Source organism: Podarcis liolepis (assembly GCF_965112155.1).
Source record: "Podarcis liolepis genome assembly, chromosome: 8".
Classification (NCBI taxonomy): domain Eukaryota; kingdom Metazoa; phylum Chordata; class Lepidosauria; order Squamata; family Lacertidae; genus Podarcis; species Podarcis liolepis.
The window spans coordinates 19,023,634-19,046,133 of record NC_139560.1 but is presented as its reverse complement, the minus strand read 5'-3'; the positions used below and the strand labels follow the sequence as shown (position 1 = coordinate 19,046,133).

The following is a 22,500-nucleotide window of genomic DNA, read 5'->3' as shown; positions in this document are numbered from 1 at the left end:
TAGAGCTAGCAGCCTCTCACCCTTTTTCGAACACCCTCCTTTGTGGAGTGTGCCCTCAGCATCCTCTCCTCTCCCCTCTCCTTGGGAGTCCTCTGGGCAGCCACTGCTGCCACCCCTAGTCTCTGAGCTGCCACCCCCCACCCCAAAGAGAGGTGCCTCCTCACACTGCCCCACAGAGGCCTGGGACTTGTCTGTACATTCCCAACAGCAAGGGCTGGCAGATGGGCTGGCTGGGCTCCCTCTCCTGCTTGCTTGCTTGCTTGCTTGCTTGCTTACTCCATTTCTGCCTCAGCTCCTGTCAACCAGCCCCCCTGACCACCTTCAGAGGCACCATTCGCCTGCGGAACTTCAAGCCAGGGCTGCTGTAACAAACAGCTGTGCAAGCCTTGGGAGGCAGAGACGCGAGAGGGCATCAGAGGAGAGAGGGGAGGAAGGAGGGACAGAGGCCAGTGTTACCCGCGGCACCCCGACCATCATTCAAGGCACCCCAGGGTGCCATGACACACTGGTTGAAAACCACTGCTCTAGAAGGTATGCTTCCATCCACACACTCCCAACAACATAATTGTAACATTCATGTTGCCGCACAACCTCAACTCCTAATAAATAACCAATCAGCACAGGTGGTAGACCCAAATATCCACCTCATATCCAAGGTGGTCCTGAAGGTCATCACAAACTCAAGTAGTGGCAGGATTTTCTTCTACCTCAGGAAATTATGGTAAAATGCGTACATTTTTGGGGATGTTGTTTGGCTCTAAAACATAGCACTTAATCAGTGAGCTACCTCCAGTGAACTATCTATCAGTTCTTCAGATTGTGGGGTAGGGATATGATATTATTTATAAACTGAAAAGGGGGGAGAAATGAGGAAATAAAAATCAAGGAAAATAAATATGTGTGTCAGAAACAACTAGAATGCTATAAAGGAGAAATGGAGCAAAACGGTGGGTTACACCACAGCCTTGAGCATGAATTTCTTTTGGGGGGGTGTAGTTCTATGAGTAATTTTTCTCATTATGAATGTTGCTATGTTTTTTCCTGTCCCTGTGACAGGAACTTACTAGAGGGGATACATTAGTTTAACTTGATATGAAACAACTTGCAAGCTTGCAGTTAGTTGAAAAGTTTACCAGTTTCTACCAGGCAACAGCAAGTCTTGATTAATTTTAACATTAATCGATGTAAATGTCATAGTCTTCAAAGTGAGAACACCGCTTTTGTTTTTTTCCCTTAGGGGAAAAACAACTCCAAAGGATATGGATTTGATGCTCATTATCAACTAGGTTGTCCAAACCTACTTTAAAAATATGGCAAAAAAATTCAAGGCTATCTAAGCATTCCAAAAGCATGTGCAGTCAAATCAGCACACACCTTGTGCCTCTGACCACTTAGGGCAAAATTTTTTATAATATTATATGCTATTGTCCACTGCACCAAAATAAGTAATCATTGCTAGGTAAACCAAAACCCTATGAGTTAGATGAGGTCAAACAAATAAAGCATCTGTAAGATAAACTTTCTGAAGGGCTTGGCATTTCAGCTATAGCTCCCAGCAGAAAAGGTGAAACAAAATCACCCTTCTTTTTGAGGTAAGGTAAAATGAATGAAAATACCATTTAAATGGCTTTACATTCTGTGCCGCCTTAAAACTCAGCTACAGGGCCTGTCTGATGGACAAAAATAGGATCTTTTGGGAATTATGTTATATTTGAAGCTGAGAAAAGTATTTTAAACCCTAAAAGGCTTTCTGTCCATCTCAAATCACGCCCCCCCCCCAATGGTGCATAATACAGACACAGATTTGGACATCATCCTTGTGTGCAAAACAAGCCAACATCCCTTCCCATTTTTACAACATTTTTTTTCAGCCTTACCTTTGCATATGGGTGGTGGATGACTCCATTGTCTATTTGCCTGACATTGGGCTTTTGTTGGTCCTTGCATAACATAACCAGTGTTACAGGAGAATGTCACAACATCATTGAAATTGAAACCATTCCCACTCGTTCTTCCATAAATTGGACTACCAGGATGACCACAGCTAACAGCTAACATCAGAAGCAAGTGAAAGAGAAAGCATATCGTTATCACTTTTCACTGTAACGTATAATGAAGACTTTAAAACAATTACAGAATAGTAGAGTTGGACAGAACCTCAATGGGCGTCTAGTCCAAACCCCATCCAATTTGAAACCTTACTGGACCCTGCTTAGTTTTGCAAATGTGCTAGGAGTTTTACTGCTGTACCACTAAGCAGATACAATTATTTTGAATATTTTCTTGCCTCCTTACTTTTGAAATCTTTGGGAAAGTGCAAACGACCACCTTCTGTAAGAGAAGGTATCCCAAAAGAAACCAATCACATACCAGTTGAGGCAGGAGGTTCCAAAGTGTTCTGATCTACAAAAAGCTTTTGCTGGCTTTCAGTGCAATCGTGTAAGTGCCTACTCACTCGGCATTGCTGAGACCCATGGGATTTTTACCCCAGGAAAGAAGGTACAGGACTGTACCTTAAGTATCTGTTTTCACTTCACAATGTAGTGCTTAATGGATCTGGCTATACATCTGAACACAATGTTATTATGAAAAGAAAAGAAAAACTATAATGCAATTGCACCTGGTACTTAAATATAGGTAAAAAATAATAATCAGAAACTGCTACAGGGATCAGAATTTTTATTTCTGTTTTCATTGGCATACTGCGATATACTGCAGAGCTTCCAGATATTTATTATAAGGCAATGAGTGGTGGTTACTATCTCTCCTGGGACATACCCCATTATTTTAACCTTTATTCCAACCCTTTCATGAAAAACCTGCATGCCAGAAAACTCTACTTTGTTCAGTCAAGCAGTCCTTCTGTTGTTGTTGAAGGAAGCCATCTCTGGTGCTGCTGCACATGACCTAGGGCTATTTATTGTGAGTTCTGTCCTGGATGTAAACACAGCAATATATTTGTGTCTCATTCTAGAATGTCGATGAAATAATTTCTGCCTGACGGCGAAGGCTTGCTTTTGTAGTGCTAATCCATACTTTAACATGACATCCTAACCTGGACAGAACATGGCATTTACTGTTTTTCACACACTTCAGTATCATTCCATGCTGCGGATTTGGAAAATAAAAATAAAAATGTTTCACAGAATTTGTTCCCATTCACTCTTTCCTTCAGTTATTCTCCCTCCACATCTTCTGCTGTCTTCCCATTGCCAACTATAGATTGCAAGCTGTTTTGGGCCAGAGTCCTCTCTGCTTTTGCTTATGAAACCCTGTAAAGCACCATGTACATTGATGGCACTGTAATAATAACTATAACCATCACCACCTGCAGAAGTGTAGATTATGTTCCTTAACTTTTGACCAATATAAAAGAAATAGTTCAGCCTATTCTAAGTCTCGTGTGGGGGGAATAACAGGATTAGTTATTTATTGAAGGTAATATTTTCAAAATAATGCCGTTTTCTAAAATAACTGAGATGGGGAAATGGCTGTTTTCATCCCCACTACAATTTAGTTTACAGATGAAGAAGGAGTTCAGCCGTGGATGGAAATTGCAGGGAATATATTTCAGATAAAAATCAGGAGGAACATTTTCATTGTTAAGAGCTGTGGAGCAGACTGCCTCTGGAGGTGGTGGGCTTTCCTTTGCCTGTTTAAATTGGTCAAACATTTGCCAAAGATTATGTACTTGCATCCTGCATTGAACATAGGGTTGGGCTAGACCAGGGATGACTGCCATGCCAGGGCCTGATTTGTACCCCAGTAAAAATTCTCTCTCTCTCTCTCTCTCTCTCTCTCTCTCTCACACACACACACACACACACACACACACAAACACTGCACAAGATTGTCTATTTTGGCAGCAGCAGCAAAAAAGAAAAAGAGAAATACATCACTGGAGTGGATGGAGAAGTTTGATAGGGATGCAAACTGCTAGTTCCCTGATTATCAGACTGAAAACTGGACAATTGTTGTGATAACAACCATCCTCAGATCATCTGCATGGATCAGCTGGATGTGTGTGAATGTCCCTTTGTATGTGTGTGTGTTAGAAAGTGTGTATCCTGGGAGGGTGTGCGGCCTGCAAGAGTGTGGGGTGGCCTCCCCACTACTTTTAGCCACAGCCACTACTGGCATGAAATCTCTGGAGGGTTGACCAAGAGCAATGATAGACCTTAGCCCCCAAATGATGAGATATCTCTGGACCAGATGCTATGTGACATTTCCCTTCCAATGATATAATTCATTTATTCTTTATTAGAAACAACTTCGTGTTTCAATAGCCTCGCAGGCAGTATGAAAGCTGCTCATTTTAGCCCTATCAGATGGGGGGGGGGAGGGAATTTTAATTATGCAAGCACACTATAACCTCTGCCATGCTTACTTACGCACACAGGATGGAAGCTGACCAGACCAGTTGTGATCCTGCTGGCATATTCGCACAGAAGAGCCGATGAGTCGAAAGCCAGGACTGCACTGATATACGACAGTGTCTCTGTAGCCATAATTCTCTCCAATTACTTGGCCATTGACTATAAGGTCTGGAATACCACAGTGTCCCGCTACAAAAAGATACAATTATGGTGGTTTGCAAACAGGAAAAAAGCTTTTATTTCTTGTCTGCCATTACTGTTTGTATTTTAGTTCTAATATTTATATTTATATTTCACCATTGCATTTCCTTCATGCAATACCGGATACAACACATAACATTTCTGCACATAAAACTTACCACAACCCTGTTGGTAGGTTAGCCCAAGAAGTAGTGAATGGCCAACTGTCTTTAATGAATGAAGGGAGATTTGAAGCATGGTCTTGAATAAAAATAGCCACAGCCAACATAGTACAGTGGCTAGAGTGCTTGATTTAAATAAATAGCTTCAAATCCCTGCTTAGCCATGAATAAGCCTGGGTAACCTTAGGCCAGTTGCTCTGTCTCAGTCTGAAATGCTTCATAATGTCATTGTTAGGGCTAAATGGTGTAATTCGCATGCAAGTTGCCCAATAAAACACCAGGGAATCATGGGATATAAAACTGCTTAATAATTAAAAAAAAATCTAAGCTGTGTACATATAACTGTAAAATAATTGGGGAATCCCCTCCCATATCCTTCTGCTGGCAGGCTAAGAACTTCTTATTTAGATGGGAATTTGAAAACTAAGATGCAGATAAGGCTGACCAGTGGGCTGCTATTGAGGCGAACTGTATTTTCGTTCTGGTTTTAAGTGTGTATTTTAACTATTGTTTTCAATTAGTCAGTTTTATTGCTCTGCATTTCATAATGATGATTTTAAATGTTGTAAGCCACGTTAAATCCCAATATGAGAGAAAGGTGGGCTGTAAGTACATTAAATTAATGAAGAACAGATCCTGAAGCTGAGGCTCCAATACTTTGGCCACCTCATGAGAAGAGAAAACTCCCTGGAAAAGACCCTGATTGGGAAAGATGGAGGGCACAAGGAGAAGGGGACGACAGAGGACAAGATGGTTGGATAGTGTTCTCGAAGCTACCAGCATGAGTTTGACCAAACTGTGGGAGGCAGTGGAAGACAGGAGTGCCTGGCATGCTCTGGTCCATGGGGTCACGAAGAGTCGGACACGACTAAGCGACTAAACAACAAAATTGTAAATGGTATCCAACTAAATAGATCTGCTAGTGCAAGGATTTCCACTTGTCCAATGGAACGTCCCTTCCTTTCCTCTCCTCTCCTCTCCCTGTGTACCCTCCCCAAATCTGCTCCAAAGGGTTGGGAAAGCCAGAACAGATTTAAGAGGACATGGGTAGAGAAGATGGAGGGGGAAATCCTTCCTACAGGCAAAACACTTTATGATAGCGGGTCTGTTTAGTTGGATACCATCTTATTTGTCCAGATATAATGGATATTATTATTTTGCTGAAATAATGTTTACAAAGTTCTGAATAGAAGTTCAAGACCACCTGGGGGAGGATTAAATTCCCGCTCCACCCCGTCAGAGCATAGTGCAGGTGTTAATTGATAAATCAACCACACAATGCCAAATGATGGCTGGTTTTATTTAAATGCATACCTTGTATAATAATCACCTGTCATTTTGTGAAGTGAATACATTCTGTACATTCTTATATGAAAAAAGTGGGTTCCATAGAAATTTATTTCTGTGCAAATTTGGGAACATATCTACTTATGTGTAACCTGCTGTACAAAACCAAAGCTCGTTAATGCTATTTCAGAGAGTTCCCAATTATACAGACTCAATCTGCCCTGAAGCATCAACACACACACACACACACACACTTATAGACTGTATATATTTGAAAAATGCCATTCTCCTCATAATTAAACAGATGTGCAGTGGTAGTCAACTAAATTTTACCGAGAGTAGACCCACTTAAATTAATGACTATGACTAAGTTAGGTCCATTCATTTCAATAAGCCCACTGAATAAAACATAGTTGCATATCACGCATAAAAATGAATGGTGATGGAGGTAAATATTCTCCATCTGAAGACAGTAATATATGAACTGTGGAAGTGTGAAGGGATGCATTGCTGAAAGGGAAGGGATATTGTGAGAGCTCTCATTTATAGTCATTTCCATCACCAAGGAAACCACTCTTTTTTTGTCTGCACATCTTGGAGAATGGCGGTCTCGTTATGCCATGAAAAAGGAGGTGCACAAGGGCTTCAAACAATGGCAATAGTGCTATTATTACAAATAATTGGTGACTGTTTACTGCATAGCCATTCCAGCATGGCTTGTTTAATTCCCCTTCAGTTTCAATGAGTTGGAGTAGATTCCCCCCTCCCTTTCCCTTTTTTGCTTCTAAAATGTCTGTGATGAAAAGAATTTCAAGAGTGCCTATTTGACACTGTCAAGAATGGGAGAACACCTGCCACTGTAAAAACCTTGCTGCACGCTATACATTTTATGGCTCCTTTTGTTGTTAATGGTCTTATGGTGCTTCCATTTTAAACCATTTCAGTGCTCTGGGCCAGATGAAGGAGAGGGAGCAAAAACATTCTCTTTTCCAAAGTTCGAAACCAATCTATCTGGCCATTTGGGAAGAAGAAGAAAAGTTATTCAACTACGGTTCAATTTAAAATATAATCACTCTTGATCATTTCTTTGTAGGACAGTAACTTTTTCCATGCTCCTTTACTTCACAATGACCCCCCCCCCAGCTCTTACATTATGTTTCTGACTAAGTCCCCCTTCCCAATATTCCAGAGAAAAGAACAAATTGCTTCATTCAGTATTATCAAAACCAAACATATGAATTAACTTTTTCTTTATCTTTTGGCTGTTTTGTTACAAACATGCCACTTCTGATAATACACAACATTCTGGAATGGGACCAATATGCCACTATATATCTTCTGTTTAATCCATAAGTAAGATTCCTTTCTATTAACTGATTTTTAGGGTACTAAACATGTCAGGTTGCTTAACAGCACTTAAGGGACAGTCCTAAACAAGGATCCCACAAGATGAGTGAGTTAGAATATGGTGGAAATCCAGTGCAGCTTGCTGGTTCACAGCTCAAGTCCCCAATCAAGTTCTGCCAAAGGTGTCCGTGTAACTTGTTCATTCCAGGCTCAGCTGGATGAGCCAAGGGCAGCATAATCCCCCCAAAAGTGGAATAACAGACATGGGGGTTGGATGCTAACTGTGTTGGTGAAAGCTTTCATCTTTGGCTGTAGAATGTGCTGCTTGGTAAATTTTCTATCTCAATAAATTAATTCACGAGAACCACCTAGGCTAGTCTGTTGCAGCAACCCAAATCAGATGACATGCTCTGGGCCACCAAAGCTAATAATAATAATAATAATAATAATAATAATAATAATAATAATAATAATAATAATGTATTATTTATACCCCACCCATCTGGCTGGGTTTCCCCAGCCACTCTGGGTGGCTTCCAACAGAATATTAAAATACAATAATCTATTAAACATTAAAAGCTTCCCTAAACAGGGCTGCCTTCAGATGTCTTCTAAAAATCTGGTGGTTGTTTTTCTCTTTGACATCTGGTGGGAGGGCGTTCCACAGGGTGGGTGCCACTACCGAGAAGGCCCTCTGCCTGGTTCCCTGTAACTTGGCTTCTTGCAGGGAGGGAACCACCAGAAGGCCCTCGGCACTGGACCTCAGTGTCCGGGCATAATGATGGGGATGGAGACACTCACTATGCTACACTAAATATGTTATCATTTAAGGTAAATGACCATATGCTGTTTTGCATAATTTTATTGTTATACAAACATGTCTTCAATCTATTGTCATGGGTCCATGCTGAAATGGATCTGCAAGAAACAGTTCTCCTTACTGATATTTTATGGAGAAACAGAGCTAAGCATCATCATCATGCTGAAGGCACCTTGCTCCCAAACACCCAATGACCACTCTCAGTGACTTTGCATAGATATTAAATAGCACTGGAAACAAAATAGTGCCCTGTGGCACCCTACTGCACAACCGTGGCTTGAGAAGCACTCTCTCAATGCTACTCGATGCACTCGGTCCTGTAGGTAGGACAAGGACCATTGTAGCACAGTGCCCCCAATTCCCACAGCACAAAGCCAGTCCAGGAAAATGCCATGGCCAATGGTATTGAAAGCTGCAGAGAGACTGAGGAGTGGAAAGGTCATACTCCCCTTGTCTCACTGTCTGTAAAGGTCATTCACCAGGGTGACTCAAGCTGACTCAGTCCTATGGCCAGGCCTGGATTCAGATTGGAATGGGTCTAAATAATCCATGTCATTCAATAATGTTTGCAGTTGCCCCCTCCTCAACTGTCTCCACCATCTTCCCCAATTGATTCCAGTCCAAAGGGTCCATGGATGGTTCTTTAGGAGTCATCACTCTATCACTCTTTCAAGGCAACAGGGACCACCTCTTTATGCAATGAAGTGTTAACCACACTCTGGACCCAACCAATCAACTCCCCTCTGCTAGATTTTATAAGCCAGGAGAGCTGCATATTAGCCACGATTTCTTTAATTTACTTAACACCTAGTAACTGTTAATATTTCCATGTTTTATTTCTAATCTCTAGGTTTTCCATGGGGAAAAGTACAAAAATGGTACATTAAACGATAAATTGGAAATGCCACCTCCCTTGGCAAGCTTCTGTATCTTTTAAATGTCAAATAATTTGATTTGAGAACTATGAGAAAGCAACAATCCAAGCTTTTTTACAAGTTTGTATTCCTTTATTTTTATCCTTTCAGACTAATGATTCCCCAGGAAGCGGAAACATTCAGTTCTGCACAGGCATCAAACAACTGTGACCTTATAGTGAGCAAGCCGGTAATTGTTTATGGTAAAAGTTCAGGAGAATTGGATTCTGCTCATGTAGTGGTTTCTTGCAGTTCTTAGTTTCTAATTGGTTTCCTTTACCATTTCTTTTAAGGTCTAAGGGGAAATAAATATAACTAGTTGTCAAGCCGTCAGAGCCTCGCTTATTTCCCTATGACAAAGAATTCCCTTGGCAAGACAAAGAGGAGTAGTTAAGCTGTCCTCCATGAAACATCTGTTAAAACAATAGCCCTTTAACAATGTTCAGAATGTGGGTGGACTGGACACAATCTCCATCCTCTACTGACCCACTCCTGCTATTTTTCACAAGCTGATTTTTTCTGTGTACACAGGCCCCCATATACTGTTTGCACTTGTGTAGACTCCAGGTACTTGTTAACACCTGGAGACTGGCAGTAGGGATGCTTGAAAAAAAACTCATGCCCTCCCCAGTTCCAGTATGAGCTGACCTGATTCCTCCTGGGTTAATGTGCAAAGCAGAAGGTAGTTAACGTTCAGCTTTTACACTGCTCTGAATTTTGTGTTACATTTTGGGGAGTTAGGAACTGCCAGATTGATTTTTAAAACATATATTTTGAGACAAAATATGTTTAGAGGTGTCTATTTTTTTGGGGGGGATTGTATTTTATGAGAAAATACATTCAAAATACATATTAGTGTGTGTGTGTGTGTGTGTGTGTGTGTGTGTGTGTACTTAAATACACATTTTGATGGAGGTTCCCACTTTAAACATTTCAGGTTACTATTGTAATGGGATGAAACATATTTATCAACAGACACATGCAAACGTGATATGGATGGACCCTAGTTGGAGATGTAGCAGTGTTCCTATGCCAACACTTCAGATCTACACACACGTAGAAAGCTAATCTCTGCCAAAAGCTTTTAGCTCAAGTGGCTCTGCTATTTTGTTTATGGAAGGCTAACCATGGAAGAAAAGTGGAACCACAGAACCATTACTAAATTACTAGTATAAATAAAAATGAAAACATACAGGTTGGGGCGGAAGGCTGAGCAAAGGAAGAATGAACATTACCCCTGCAGGTTGAAATCCTAAAAGTAAAGTTATATTACCATGTGCCATTTCATTGCATTGCCTTGCACTCTGCCATTGTGATGATAAATGATAATGGAACTATAATGGCAACGTCAGAATGCTATCACTGCCTTAAACTCAATTGGAAAGGATATTTCAGTTAGGAAAGTTTCTCCTGAATGCAACAGAAATAAATTTGTTGACAGGAAATGGATGCTCGTCAGCACATATGGTCACATGACCACACAGTAGGGCTGTAAATTTACAATTGGCACAAAGGGAAACTAATTCCTTACCTAAGCATCTTGTTTCAGTTCCACTCCATAGTCCGGAAGAGAGACATTCCCTTACAGCTGAGCCCACCAACATGAATCCTAAGTCACAAGTGAAGATAGCTGTCGAGCCATAGGTGATCTGAGTTCCAATCTTATTCCCATTTGGAGGTATAGGAAGTTCGCCACAGGAAATAACTTTAAAAGTTCAAAGAAGGAGAAATATGTTGCACACACAAAATCCACATGTAAACATTCAGTGCTCGTTTTTCAGTGAAGGTGATTAAAATGCTATATCTTAGGGTGAATGTAGAGTGATAGATGACTGCAAAATAACAAACCCAAAACATTATATTACAAAAAATGTTCATACTATCAAAAAAATTGTTAAATAATACTAATGTCATAGAATAAATTAATGACTTTTATGGCTGTTTTATAAATAGTTACCAACCCCCCCCCCTCACTTTAATCTCACTCCTTGCTTTCTGAAATGTATGAAGCTGCCCCTGAATGTGATTAGTATAAGTCAGCATCAATATGAGTTGTTTCAGATGCAGACCTAACTTCTGAGTAAGCCATCATGATGGACTTGTCTACAGAAATATTGAGAATTTAATAGGTTTGGGCCGGACAATTTTGGCCGGTACTCACCTTGGCAGTACGGTCTCTCATTCCTCCAACTCCAAGTTCCATTGGGAAGACATTCAATGGATTCTGGTCCCAATCCATGATATCCTGGATCACAGCTGAAAACAACTTTTGTTTTGTACTCATAGTGAGAACCATTCACTATACGCCACCTTCCATGTTCCAAGGTGAAAGAATTGATGCTTGGGCATGTAACAACTAGAGAGAGGAGGGAGGAAAATTTGTCTTGAAGTCCAATGAGCAAATTTGTGAATATGAAGTTTTATACGTTTACATTTACATCATCATCATCATCATCATCATTATGCCCCATCCATCTGGCCAGGTTGCCCCAGCCAATTTAAACAGCTGCACAATAATCTACAGGCTATATTTAATTTGGGGAGTCAAGCTATATTCATTTTATGAATATGAATACCCTGTATTTCATTTTTTTCTCCTTAGATCTGGAGAGTGAGTATTATTTTACTGCTCAAAGAAATTATTTAATTGATTGTGTATCACAGTTTTAAAGCACTTCTAGATTAAGGGGAATTTTCCCCCAACCCCCGCAGTCATCTTCAACTTTTGCTGACACAATGAGAATTGCTGCTTTCATTCCCCCTCTAGCAAAACTACCCCTGCTCCAGAAATGGATCATGTTATGGTTTACAAAAGTCATTTCCCTTGATATTATCATTTGGTTGTATGCGGGAGAGGGGAAACTCAAACTCTCAGCTTAGTAACAAAACTTTACAATCACAATACTATCTTACTTTTATAGTGCGTTTATCCTGAGTAAATGCTATGCCAGATTTAAAATAACAACACAGCTCTGCAGATCAAGATATATTTGCAAATAACCAGTCACTTACAGCTATTTAAAAAATTGAGGCTCGTGAGTCAATTCTTTTAACTCAACACAACATATCCTTCCTCCCTTGTGTTACTCCATACATGCCTTTAGGGAGATGTCCAACACTTGAAGAATTTCACAGCTTTTGATGCTCTCTCGTGAACCTATGCCTGCAACTATGATCTAAATAACCCCATAATGTTTACCAAACCTTTATGTTGCTCTGCTATTTTCATTAACCAAGTGGTTTCTTTGCTTATTCTAGTTTGCATTCTAATCCCAATGGCAGATGCACTGGTTGTGGAATTATTGGGCAGCTTTGGGCTAGCAACTGTTCACTTGAAAATGAAAGCTGATGACAACCAAAATAGCAAAAGAAATTCAGCTGGAAAAGTACATCTAGATTGCCCTTACCTACGCAACGAGGTGTTTTATTATGGTTGCTCCACGTGCCATCTGGCTGACATGCTGCTGTAGTAAGTTCCTTGGATGATAGCCTGTACCCATCATTGCAAAAATAAGTAACCCGTGTGCCTACCAAATAATCTGTAGTTAATATCCCACCATTCACTGGGGCTTTGGGAATGCCACAAGAGATAGCTGCAGGTTTGAAACAAACACACAGTTAGACACAATATCATCATACTGGCCTTGTCTTAATCTGTTTATCATATTTTTAAAGTTCAGAAACATATATGTTTATGTATCTATAGAGAGAGAGAGAGATAAAAGAAGTAAGGAAGGAAGGATTAGGAAAACATATAAAATATTATCAAGTAAGATTTATTTTAAATCCCTTCTTAGGCTGGAACACAGCAAGTGACAGCACTCTCACTTGCTCTTTGCAATCACTCATTCATTCCAAATGGTCTCCACTGTTTCAGTATTCAACTGTACAATGTATAGAACTGCTGTATTCAGGTCTTGTTTGCTGGCTTTCTATTGGCAACTGGTATAGGATGCTGGACTAGATAAGCCTTTGACCTGACCCAACAGGGCTTTTCTACTATTTTTATGTTCTTACTCGTTGACCTTTCACAGGTTACACATCAAGAATAAGTCCCAATGAATACAGTAGACTTACTCCAAAGTAAATAGGATCAAACCAAATTAACTCATGCACATATCTTGACTGTTGCTTCAATGGCTCTGAACTGCCATTCCAGACTAACAGGTGTATCTTAACTGAACACTGGTGACGGGGCAGAGACTTCTTGTGCACCTGAAAGCAGCAGGTGACCTTAGGGGGATAGAGGGCAGGGCACATGACACACACCTCTATCATCCAAAATAGATATTTGGCTAGGAGACCTCCAGAGGAACAGTCTGAGCAGCTGCCACTGCTGTCCCCATCCCTGAGGATCTGCTACCTAAAGCAGCTTTCTCACTATGCCAAACAGTAGGAGCAGCCCAGATCATAATGATAATCATTACCCTCACCATTATCCTCACCATCATTGAGATACAGTGTGGTGAACTGGTTAGACTAGGCATGTCGTCCAAAGTCTGTTTGGGGGGCTTAATCTGGCCCGTCAGTCGGTTTAACCCAGCCCCCACGGGCAGTTCCTCCCCATGGTTCTAAAAAAAGGTCAACAACTTTGGTCGGCCTGCATGCATGTTCACTTCATAAAATCTGGCCTTCTTTGAACACTAAAACCTGTCTAAACACTGTATTTCAGCCTAACATACATCACAGGGATATTGTGAGGATAAAATGGGCAGGGGAAGAACCATCAGGTTTTTGGAGGAAATATGGGATGTAAATGTAACAGCAGCAGCAGAAACAACAACTAAATCAGAGTAGCAGCAGTGGTTCTAATGGAGGCAGATATAGTATATCAAAGGCTCTTCTGTGCTTCGACCTTTTGCACGCAGTTTACTTTTGCTTGTTCTAATAAAGCCACTGTACCTTTTCTTTCCTCCAATAACCACATCACCTCCTATTTCCTTCCCTGGCTATCCTAGCAAACTAATATTTGCCAGATATTGTTTCCCTCTAGATATTTTTTCCACAAATATGAACTGATGCAGTAGACTACATGGAACAATGCAAACTGAAGGCTGAGGTCGGTGCGTTTGGGACATTCTTCTGCCTCTATTTTATGGTTCTAAATTTTTCACAGGCCCATCAATTAAATGTAGACCAGATAAAAATGATTTGATAACACTGAAAGGAAAAGAAAGGGATTGTTCTGGTTTGGATAAGGATAACGCAATGAAGGAAATTCTCACTTGTAGAGGCTATTGTGACACAGGATTTGCCTAGGAGGAAAAAAACTATTAATGAAAAAGGCAAACCACAGTAATATATTTCTAGGCTAAATTGAGTATATATATTACAGCTTAAGCATGGTGTTGGTTCTATACATTTTGGCACCATTACAAGTGCTACTACCTGCCTGAGAACCCACAAACCTGGGGGAATCCTACTTGGGAAACTTCACAGATATTCAACTCCACTTTCTAGCTCTTGATTCCCTGAATTTAAGGGCACTTATGTGGGGGCTATTCCATACATATCATTTAAGTGATAACTACATGTGTCCCAATGACTGAATTGGCACCCCTGGTGCTGAAAACGTGCACACTTTACCCTAATGTGTGCAATTCAATGCAGACTGCCGGCTATGCATATTATATTGCTTTACTGTCGAATGTTTTGCTTCATGCCACTTGGTTAATTGCATGATGCCCTGGAGCTTGCCGTGAATAATGGCTGAAAGATTCCCTAGCTTAAATAAGTGAAATAAAAATGGAGCTTTTCTCTCTCTTTTTTGCATTAACTGGAGTTAGCAGCGCTACTGGTGCGCTAGAGCATCCATGGATATTTGGAATGGAATCAAAGTGGGCAAATCCAATTCTGTAAGGAAAAGCTGATTACCTTGACATGCTGGGACAGGTGCATCCCATGCATGATATCCATTGGGAGATTTCCTGCACAAAGCGTTGCTTTTTCCGACGAGGCGGAATCCTCGGTCGCAAGCCCAGCGAACCACACTGTTCAGCTGCCCACCTGTCTGACTAACAATGAACCCATGAGGAGGTGATTCTGGGGTGCTGCAGTAAAGGGCTTTGAAAACAAAAGAAAGAAGCAATCAGTGCATGGATTTCTCCCCCACATATCACCTTATTTAACAGTAGGCATTTTCCTGTGGGGATTGCAAACTTTGGAGCCTTGACCCCTTTAGCAGCAGTGGTGAAGACCCCAAGGAAAGGGGAGATAATAAGGCTGTATTCTGACACTGACCATGTCTCAGCACAATTTGGGGAGGGGGCAATAGCAAGCAGAGACAAAAAGGGCTTCATAGTACATTGAAAATGGGGCAGCCTGGTTGTCACCTATATGCCCCAGTGGGAAAAGTAGTGAAGGTCTGGCCTTAGGCCAATGATAACTGATGGTTGTTTCACCTGTTTACACTTGGCTTTTGGCTTGAGAAAAAACTAAACAAACATCTAGGTAAGGAAGATGGATCTCTGGGTTGCATAGATAAGCAGAATTGACAATCAACATATCCAAACTCACAATCTCTTGCAAAATATCTGTATTACATATTTTAAATAGGGTATAGACGACTTCACCAGTTAGGACATACATTATGATTCTTTTTCCTATGTACAAACCTTGTTTATTAATCTTATTTCTTCCCATCTGATCACATTTGCATGTGTTAATTACAAATGTAATCTACTTAGATTGTGTCAACATCCAAGTTCAAATTTTTATCAGAAGTTTCTGCATAATGTAATTGATACTTGTTTTAACATGTATCTAGGGTAATTAATATGGGTAGGAAGATCATGAAAGATGGCATCTGCAGCATGAAAAGAATATGGATACACCAGGCATGAGGTAGAGGACAGGGAGAACTTTGGCACATTGAACAGATGGAAATGACTATTACTTTATTTTTTTCTGTTCAAGAGAAGTTCTGGTTCAAGATGGGTCTTGCATAGCGTACGCCCCCACCCACCCCCACCCACCCCCACCCACCCCCATGCACCCTCCCCACACTTCTGTTTGAAATACTGTTGTCTGCTTCTTTGATATCTTTTTTCAGAAGCAAATTGGGTTTGTATTCTTTAAAAAGATCATTGAGGATAGTCCAGTCTGTAACTCTTGTCTGCAAATTAACTCACTGAACACCTCTAAGATTAGCTCTCTAGCAATGAATACCAGTATTTTGTGCTTTCGTTCTTTTCTCTAGCATGACTTAGGTGACACACACACACACACACACACACACACACACTTTTATTATTGTTTTGTCTTGGGTTCCAGAAGTGGTCCTGTCCAGGGGGTTTCCTGACTTTCCAGCTCACATGGTTAATTATCAAAAGGCAATTAATTGGCTAAAGGGCACTAAAGAAGCTGGAGAGAAGCTGATTTGACCATAGGATTAGGTCAGGTTTCCTCAACCTCGGCCCTCCAGATGTTTTGAGACTACAAGTCCCATCATCCCTGAAAACTGGTCCTACTAGCTAGGGATCATGGGAGTTGTAGGCCAAAAACATCTGGAGGGCCGAGGTTGAGGAAGTCTGGATTAGGTAAACCCTCCTACAATTATATCTCTCTCAGATATGCAGAATACTAGGATTTTAGAAAAATACATTGGCGCAGTAATGTCAAAACCCTCAACCCAATCATCAATCTAAGACTCTGTGCTTGTTTGGTCTGCATACATACTGCCCCACAAAAAAGAAAACAAAAGAAAAGATGATACAAACATTTGGATAATGTGATGGTAAATTGTCCCTCTTCTTTTTTTTTTGGTCTCAGTCACAACTTCACCAAATGTGTACAGAAGCATGCCTCTTGCATCTCTTCTAAAAATTGTTCCCACTACACATACCTGAAACAATTGGACTAGTTCAGTCATGAAGATGTCACCTAAACCTTTTCTAAAGTGAAACGAAAAGCAAATTTGTGGGTTTCTCATCAGCTAAGCCTAGTGTTCTAGAATGTCCATGTTGATTAGACTTGCTACCAACAGAACAGATCATGTGTACCTTCTTGCAGATGGTCCAGAATATCTAGAATATCCTCCAAGGTCCATTTGCCCCATTTGTACACACAGATCAATGTCCAACTGGGATGTCCTTTTTGAGCAAAATACTTTTGCACATGCAAATGGGATTTCTACTTCCTCTTCTATCCATATGCCAGCACAATGTGCTCCAGGGGGTAGGGAAACCCTGTGGAGCAGATTGGGAGGAATGTGCTGTGGGACAGGATAGAGAAGGAAGGAAAAATTCCATTATAGCATGATGCTGGCTGGATCTTTCCAACGCTGACAGCTGAAAGTTGAGCTTGCTGATGTATTTGAAAGGTAGAAAAGAGAAAGATTTGATTGACTTACCTATATATCGTATCCTGAAACCTTTTTTGTTTGTGCCATGGTCTGCAGACCACCGAAGAAACACTTCGTGGCCACTGCTAGTTATGTTTAGAGATGAGGAATAATCTCCACTTAGGGAGATTAGTAACGGACTGTGGCTATTTGATCCTTGATGATGTTGGAAGAGGTAGCAAGGCAGAGAGAAGAAAAGAAAGGAAACTAAAATTAGAGATATACTAAAAGAGGTTCCTAAACAAGTAGGAAGTAAATTAATGCAATACATTGTAGCCATATCATTAATGGCATATATAGGGAATTTTTCATAACAGGGTGCAATCTAAAATGAAAAGCAACAATGACACTGAAACCGCATGCATGATAAAATACACAACTTAAGAGTTACTGGCTAAAAACAATGTATACTAAATCATCCAAGGCTGTATGTCCTATAGTTACCATCAAACACCTCAAGTATATCAAATTCCTTTTCTGTCTGGAAGAATTCAAAGTAAAGGCTGATATTATAACCCTTTTCCACTGTAATGGTCCATGCACACATCTGGAGGTTTGGATAGCTATCTGGGTAGCCAGGGCTCAGTATCACTCCGGTTGAATCCAGACGCAATTCATTTGCAGGACAAAGAACTGCAAAAGAGAGGAATTGCTATAAATGCTTGGATAGCTGGAAAACTGCATGATAGAAGTCTTATTTTTTCTACATTTTAAACATGTGCATCAATAATTTCATTTCTATTAAAATAGAACAGATGAAAATCAGTACAGGTTTTTAAATTTTAGAATAATGCATTATAGTTTTTGCATTTGTTCTCCTCACCCCTTTGTTAAGTGACCCAAATGTTCCTTTTCTGGTAAAAACATTTATGAATTAAATAATGAAAGATGCCAAGCTTTTCCTTACAGTTGCCTCTCTGACAAAGGGGTATTGGATCCAGGGGGCTCTGTCCAACCCTTGCCTCATTATGCCTCAGTTTGGGGCCTAACAATGGTTCCTGCGTGTTAACAAACTGTCAGCAGGAAGTGCAATTTAAGCAGCAATCAATTTTCCCCCTCATTCCTAGTGGGTACTTTTCGGATCTCTGGTCCCTAGCATGGTCGGAGGGTAACCCCCCCCCCTTCATATCACCACCAATGGGGAACTTGAAAGCAAACACTTTACACCAGCACTGGAGTAGAGTCTATGGTGCTTGAGAGACATTTGGGACCATTTAAGCTTAATTAACTCATTTGGTTTCTTTTCATTCTTGTTCCTCCACTGGCTTTCTGCAATGTGAAGGAACTGTGTTCCTCTGATTCTGTATTAGAGAAAAATTACATTGCTTCTGTTCCAGGCTATCACTTTAATCATTTGTTTCTGCTTTCTACAGACGCCAATTAACTGAAATTTGTGTGTATGTGTTTGTGTGTGCAGGCAAATAACCATTGACCCAGGAGCAGAGTGTTTATGCTACAACATGACTTCCACTAATTTAAAATGCCATGGGAGTTTCATTGGCATTATAAGAGTTTGAGCAGCTGCAACTGCTTGATGGGTTATTTACCAAGGTAGCCAACAGAATTGCCCATAGGAAGCCAATACAGAAGGCCTTTCTGAACAGACCTTTCCTTCTGAATGGTGTTTACTGGTGGGTTAGATGGATTCTGTTCAGGGTGAAAGGGGTCCTGTGGCAGTAGGTAATCAACTTATGTCCCTTATCTGATATTTTATTTATTTATTTATTTCAAAACATTTATAGGCTACTGAATCAGAAGAATCTCTAAACGGTGCATGTTACCAATTGTACACATGGATAATATGACTGGAACAACATATGTTGCCAGTATATTTTGTTCCGAATGCACAGAGGTTATGAATCTTTCTTGCCACTACAGTTTAGTCCAGTGGCAGGAGGCTCATTTTTCTGTATTAACACTTACCTCCCACCAGCACGCACCCTAGACATGGTGGTTCAGATTTGGACCGATCTAACAAGTCTTACAGAGCAGATACGGTAAATGTGAAAAGCCCAGCTGCTCGAATCCTATTATGCGGGGACTTTAATGCCTGCATCGGGGATGGCTCCAAAAGAAGACTAAAGTCACGAGGGATAGATCTGGATGACATTTCCCCCTTTACTCTCACTTCCATGGACAAGAAAGTTAACCCTCAAGGACTGAAACTTCTAGAATAGGTCTTTCTGCACGGTTTATTAATATTAAATGGATGTCCAGCCGACACCTCTAAGGGCCAACTTACTTATTTACATAGTAAAGGAGGAAGTGTCATAAACTATTTTATAGTTTCACCTCCACTCTTCAGCTTGATGAAAATAGTAGATGTGTTGGTAAGAACTGAAAGCGACCATTTCCCACTCTCAGTTACTTTAGCTCCTTTCCTGGAGTGTCAGCTCCCTGCAGAGACAATGTGTACAGTTGGCGAATCCTTGGGCACGTCAAGAGCGAAATGGTATTTGAAGGTGAATGATAAAATACACAGGATCCTGGCAAGTGATTTAATGAAGAGCCTACGACATCGCCTCATAAACACCTCAACAAATCCAGTTACGGACTCAGTACACTCTTCAGAGCCTATTTGGTGAAGCCCAATGTCACAAACTGTACACAGGGAAATTAGAGAAGTTGGTTTGATGGGCAATGCAAGAAAACAAAGAAAGACCTGCTAAGTGCTATTAGAACCTATCGAGGGAAAACCCTCTGAAATTAACAAGGGAAATATGGGAAGGAGAAGATCAGCATATAAGAAAATTATAAAGATCAAAAAACCAAGCTTTATGAGAAGCCAGTGGCAAGAACTAGGGATGGCAGTGGCTGAGCGAAGAGAGGACAAGTTTTGGCTTCTGGTGTCTCAGGGCATGAATGAATCAAGATCAACACTAGACGCCACTATATTGGCACAACGTTGGGTGGATTACTACGAGGAACTTTATGGAGAACAGACAGGGCATTCACTCGATGCTGAGGTGACCATTGACCAGTCGGGCTTCCTGAGTGGCAAGCGGTGACCCCTGTAGAGATAAAATCTCTGATAGAGAGTCTAAAACTAAATAAAGCACCAGGTGAGGATATGATGCCACCAGAGCTATTTAAGACTCATATGGACTGGTGGCAACCCATCCTGGCAAAGCTCTACACCCACATAAATAATACAGCTCAAATGCCAGCCGGCTAGAAATTGAATACCATCGTGCCAATTTACAAAAAAGGGGATAAAACCCTCCCCAAAAATTACTGCCCCATTAGTTTGCTGGACATCCCCTCTAAACTCTATGCTCATCATCTGCTCACCAAATTAACAGACTGGCTAGGTGAAAATAACACCTTACACGAGGAACAAGCAGGTTTCAGAGCTGGATATAGTACGACTGACCAGTGCTTTACACCATCTCATATTATTAACAAATATATCAATCAAAGCAAATGTAACCTGTTCACTGCCTTAATTGACCTATCTGCTGCTTTTGACTCAATCAGTCGTAACAGACTGTGGGAGAAATTCTCAAATGCTAATATAGACCCATGACTATTATTATTAATTCATGAACTGTATAGTGGTACCGAAACACGAGTCAGAGTGGGCTTAAAGGGAGGTCTCTCGGAAGCATTCAAGACATCAAGAGGCGTGAAACAAGGCTTCATATTGGCTCCCACACTTTTTAACTTTTATCTAAATGATATGGTGCCACAGCTAGCACGGGTGCAATCCCCCGCCCCATCAATTAGTAATAGGAAGATATCTTGCCTGCTGTACGCCGATGGTGTGGTGCTCCTATCACTCTCCTGATTAGGTCTTAACAATCTGCTTACAGCTTTCAGCAGGTATTGCAAGCGGGAAGAGCTCAACATGAATTACTCCAAGACCAAAATTATGGTCTTTGGGAAGCGTAGTCCCAGATTCAAATGGAAAATGGATCAACAGAACTTGGAGCAAATACACTCCTTCAGATATCTGGGAATTCTTTTCACTGAGACACTATCATGGAAGGGGCACATCGAGGCTACAAAACTCGAAGCGCAGAAAGCTTGTGGGGCATTAATGAAATTCTGTTTTACAGCGGGTGGTCAGCTATTGGAACCTGCATTGAAAGAGGTCTCCCAGATGCTTCATGGAGTAGCGATATGGGGCAAGGACCCAAATGCCAACAAAGCCTTAGAAATAGTGCAGAACAAATTCCTCAGGAAAGTGCTCTTGCTCCCCAACGGGACTCCAGCTGCTCTTCTCCGTGTGGAAGCGGATGTGACAACAATACAGGATAGAATTGATTACCTGTGCTTAAATTATGTGAAAAGACTTCAATTTCTTTCGGAGGAGAGATTCCCCGCTATGTCACACACAGAACAGAAACAGACCAAATGTTGGAAGGAAGGTATCCAACTCCTCTTGTTCCAATACCAATTACAAGATTTTCAGGTGACTATTAAGATGAACAAGAGGCACTTAAGAGATTGTCTCTTTAGGTCCGATGCAGAAAGAGATTTCACCATGATGGCTTCTACCAAGAGTTTGCCATGGTTTCCACTTATTAAAAAGGAGCATTCCCAGGCCAGTTACCTGTCAAAGCTCCCACTTGCCATGCTTAGAATCGCTTTCACAGAATTACGATTCCAATCAATGCCCTTGGTGGTGCCGGATGGACGCTATGGCAAAGTACATTATGAAGAGAGACTTTCTCTGTGTGGGCAATCCTGTGTGGAGGACCTGTGCCACTATTTATTGAAGTGCCCGTTATATATAGACCCAAGAGACCGATTCATAAAACCCCTTTTCCGAATGGAACTCACTTGAATAGGGTAGAAAGGGTGAAATGGCTGCTGAGCGATACTGATGACTTTGTAACTTATAAAGTAGCACTCTATGCATTGGCAGCTAAGATGATCAGGAGGAAAGAACTAGATAAAATAGTGGTCAACTGCAAAGGGGATTCAGATATTTAATTTGGCACATTTTACTAGTGAATCCTCTGCTATTCTATTTTATGCAACAAATAATCTTAGTAGTTGGGACCATGGTTTATACTGTATGTGTGGTGCCTGATGATTTGTATAGTTA

General features: G+C 40.9%; 1 protein-coding gene across 5 annotated transcripts in view; it reads right to left on the bottom strand.

Moving 5' to 3' along the window:
- Positions 1-22,500, bottom strand: part of CSMD3 (CUB and Sushi multiple domains 3) — a 591,548-nt gene that overhangs the window by 61,278 nt on the left and 507,770 nt on the right. For all 5 annotated transcript variants that reach the window (XM_083516438.1, XM_083516434.1, XM_083516435.1 and 2 more), the window contains 8 exons: positions 17,892-18,080; positions 17,457-17,603; positions 14,981-15,169; positions 12,514-12,699; positions 11,268-11,462; positions 10,638-10,811; positions 4,392-4,565; positions 1,878-2,051 (listed from right to left, as the gene is read on the bottom strand). In XM_083516438.1, coding sequence (XP_083372564.1) covers positions 1,878-2,051; positions 4,392-4,565; positions 10,638-10,811; positions 11,268-11,462; positions 12,514-12,699; positions 14,981-15,169; positions 17,457-17,603; positions 17,892-18,080 — 1,428 coding nt within the window. The remainder of the gene's footprint in view (positions 1-1,877; positions 2,052-4,391; positions 4,566-10,637; positions 10,812-11,267; positions 11,463-12,513; positions 12,700-14,980; positions 15,170-17,456; positions 17,604-17,891; positions 18,081-22,500) is intronic.